Source organism: Nycticebus coucang, chromosome 14, assembly GCF_027406575.1.
Source record: "Nycticebus coucang isolate mNycCou1 chromosome 14, mNycCou1.pri, whole genome shotgun sequence".
Classification (NCBI taxonomy): Eukaryota; Metazoa; Chordata; class Mammalia; order Primates; family Lorisidae; genus Nycticebus; species Nycticebus coucang.
This window is the reverse complement of record NC_069793.1, coordinates 59,995,663-59,998,591: the sequence shown is the minus strand read 5'-3', so window position 1 is coordinate 59,998,591 and position 2,929 is coordinate 59,995,663. Positions and strand designations below refer to the sequence as shown.

General features: G+C 37.6%; 1 protein-coding gene across 1 annotated transcript; it reads right to left on the bottom strand.

Moving 5' to 3' along the window:
• Nucleotides 1–482: 482 nt before the first annotated feature.
• On the bottom strand, nucleotides 483–1,430 carry LOC128565739 (olfactory receptor 56A3-like). The gene has a single exon (XM_053562440.1). It carries the CDS (start codon nucleotides 1,428–1,430, stop codon nucleotides 483–485), a length of 948 nt encoding a protein of 315 aa, XP_053418415.1.
• Between the last annotated feature and the right edge of the window lie 1,499 nt (nucleotides 1,431–2,929).

Here is a 2,929-nt window from a genome sequence, read left to right as displayed (position 1 = left end):
GTGGTGCATCTTACAAGGGTATATGTGAAACTTAGTAAATGTAGAATGTAAATGTCTTAACACAATAACTAAGAAAATGCCAGGAAGGCTATGTTAACCAGTGTGATGAAAATGTGTCAAACTGTTTACAAAACCAGTGTATGGTGCCCCAACATCGCATTAATGTACACAGCTATGATTTAATATTAATAAAAAAATAAAAATAAAACAATAATTGAGGTGAAGACTATAGTAAACAGTTTGATGTAAGCATTTCAAATTCTATATAAAATCAGCACATTGTACCCATAAATGCATTAATATACACAGTTATGATTTAATAAAAAATTAAGAGGAAATAAAACTTAAAATAAAAATAAATTAAAAAAAGAAAAGAATATTAAAAAGTTTGAGATTATAGATAAGAGTTTCAGCCCACTCCCTAATTAATAATTGTTTAAAAATCATCCTATTTTAGAAATTCAGAGATTCAGTTTCCCTTATTACCAGCCTTTCTTCAGTAACCTCTGGATTCCTTGCTTGATCTCCTGGGTTCTCACCCCATAAACGATAGGGTTGAGGGCTGCAGGGATGACATGGTGGAGGACATTAAGCAAGACTGGAACATCAGGGGAGACCTTCTTCTTAGCCACATGTGTGAGGACGAAGACCAGAAGGATGGTGCTGAAGAAGAGGATGAGGATGAAGTGGGAGCCACACGTGCTTAGGGCCTTGGCCACAGCACCCTCTGCCTTGAGTCTCAGCACAGCTCGCAGGATGAAGATGTAGGAGAGAAAGATGAGGACAAGGTCAGATCCTAGCAAAGCCCAGCCTGCAGCAAATTGGTAAAGGCGATTGATAGTGACATCATCACAGGAAAGCCTGGAGACAGACATATTGGCACAGATGCAGTTCTCAATGACATTGATCCCACAGTAATAAAGCTGTGCTGAGAGAATGGGAATGGGCGCAATCATAAAGACATTCCTGACCAAAATAAAGATGGCAGCTTTGACTACAAATTGGTCAGTGATGATGGATGGGTATCTCAGTGGGTGGCAAATGGCTATATAACGATCATAGGCCATCACCATGAATGTGCAGGATTCCATGGCTAGGAAGCAATTCATGATGTACATCTGGAGGAAACAGGCAGAGAAACTGATAGACCTGAGGTCAAACCAGAAGATAGCCAGGACCTTGGGGATGACGGTGAGGCAGAGCACGATGTCCAGCAGGGAGAGGAAGCTGAGAAGGTAGTACATGGGCTGGTGCAGAGTGGCCTCCAGCCAGATGGTGATCAGGAGGGTGGCATTGGCCCCCATGGCCAGGAGGAAGAGGAGGCTTAGGGGCAGGGACAGCCAGCGCTGCCAAATGGGGGATTTCACAAAACAATTCAGGAGGAAGTTTGAAAAATCAGAGGAGATGGTTCCATTCTGGGGTGCTCTCATTTTATTTATTTATTTATTTATTTATTGTCATATATTTCTACAACTTTCTTTCAGTGTCCTGTAAAGTTAGGATTAAAAATTAGCTGCTTACTTTAGAGACACAAGGATAAAAATATTCATTTTTCTAGGTACAAGTTCTGGATCATAGCAGGTTATCTAGAGCCAAGTGAATTCATCTGTTTATCCTCAGTGCTATATTACTGAGGTATTCCTGTCACTTTAAATAGAAGAGTGAACTCAGGTAGTATAATTCATCTATATGTATTTTATTTGTTTAATGTTTATTTTCTAAAGAATTGTCATAACTTTACAGAAAATAAAAAGGAGACACTAACTAGGAAAATGCTTTTGTGTGATAGGTGCGGCTTTCAATTTGTATCCAAGTTTCTTCTTTGCTTTCTTTTTTTATATTCACATCGACTACCATAGCTATCATTTAACTTTTATAGTACTCGCGAATAGCTAGGAGAGCATGGCACAATGGACTCAGATAAATGTCCCAGATTCCTGTTATCACCTTTCAACTTTATTGATTTTGTCTAATTAAAGATTTTGATTTATATACTGAAAATAAAATTAATTTCCTTTATATCTAAATATTCATTTTGATAGGTATAAAACCCACCAAATAATTGATTTATTTCTATTTATTAGGTAGGTGTTAATATTTGCAGGATTTCCAACTTCGGGAATAAATAGCTTTAAAAGGAGCACAAGTAATTCCACATAACTATGAGGGAGCAATACTTGTCTTAAACTAGATCAGTGGTTCTCAACCTTCCTAATGCTGCAGCAATTTAATACAGTTCCTGTGGGTCACAACCCACAGGTTAAGAACCACTGTACTAGATGGTAAATTGGTTCCTCTGACAGTAGTAGTATGGGAATGATGAAATTCATCCTTAAAGTATTTTTACTCCCTTTCCATTTCCCTTTTCCATCTTGAATATAATGAACGAGGTGTCCCATACATACCCATCCAGGCAGGATTTCAATGTTGCTGGTATGCTCTTATCATTCAACCTTTTGCGTTAGCATTTTGTTAGGTAATAGGGTCACACAATTGGAAAAGGAACTATCCTCATTCTCAAAGAAATAAAAATATAGCTTCTCTGGTAGATGATGGGTAGTGAAAAGAAATGACAAATGAACAATAATGCAGTTACATACAAATTATTACAAAAGTGGAGGGAAGAACTAACTCTAACATGGGGGATAAGTTGGAGAAAATGAATTGCAAATAAAGTGATGGGCATGCGGGTCATTATGAAAGTTTTGAGATACACAAAAGTCAAGAAACATAAAAATCACACAGATGGTAATAAAGAACCCCCTCCCAGTAATACCGATAAGCCAAACAAATTGAAAGTTGTGTGGGTGAATCAGAAAAGATGCTGTTGACTGTGCTTCTTGGAAGTGAGATAAGGGACCATAACAGTCTGTATCAAAACTTTTGTAGTGACCCATGTATTATTCTAATCCTAATTGTGCCTAATATG

What these genes read in the sequence shown, in the direction of transcription:
- LOC128565739 (XM_053562440.1), bottom strand. Translation starts at nt 1,430, where the DNA reads ATGAGAGCACCCCAGAATGGAACCATCTCCTCTGATTTTTCAAACTTC.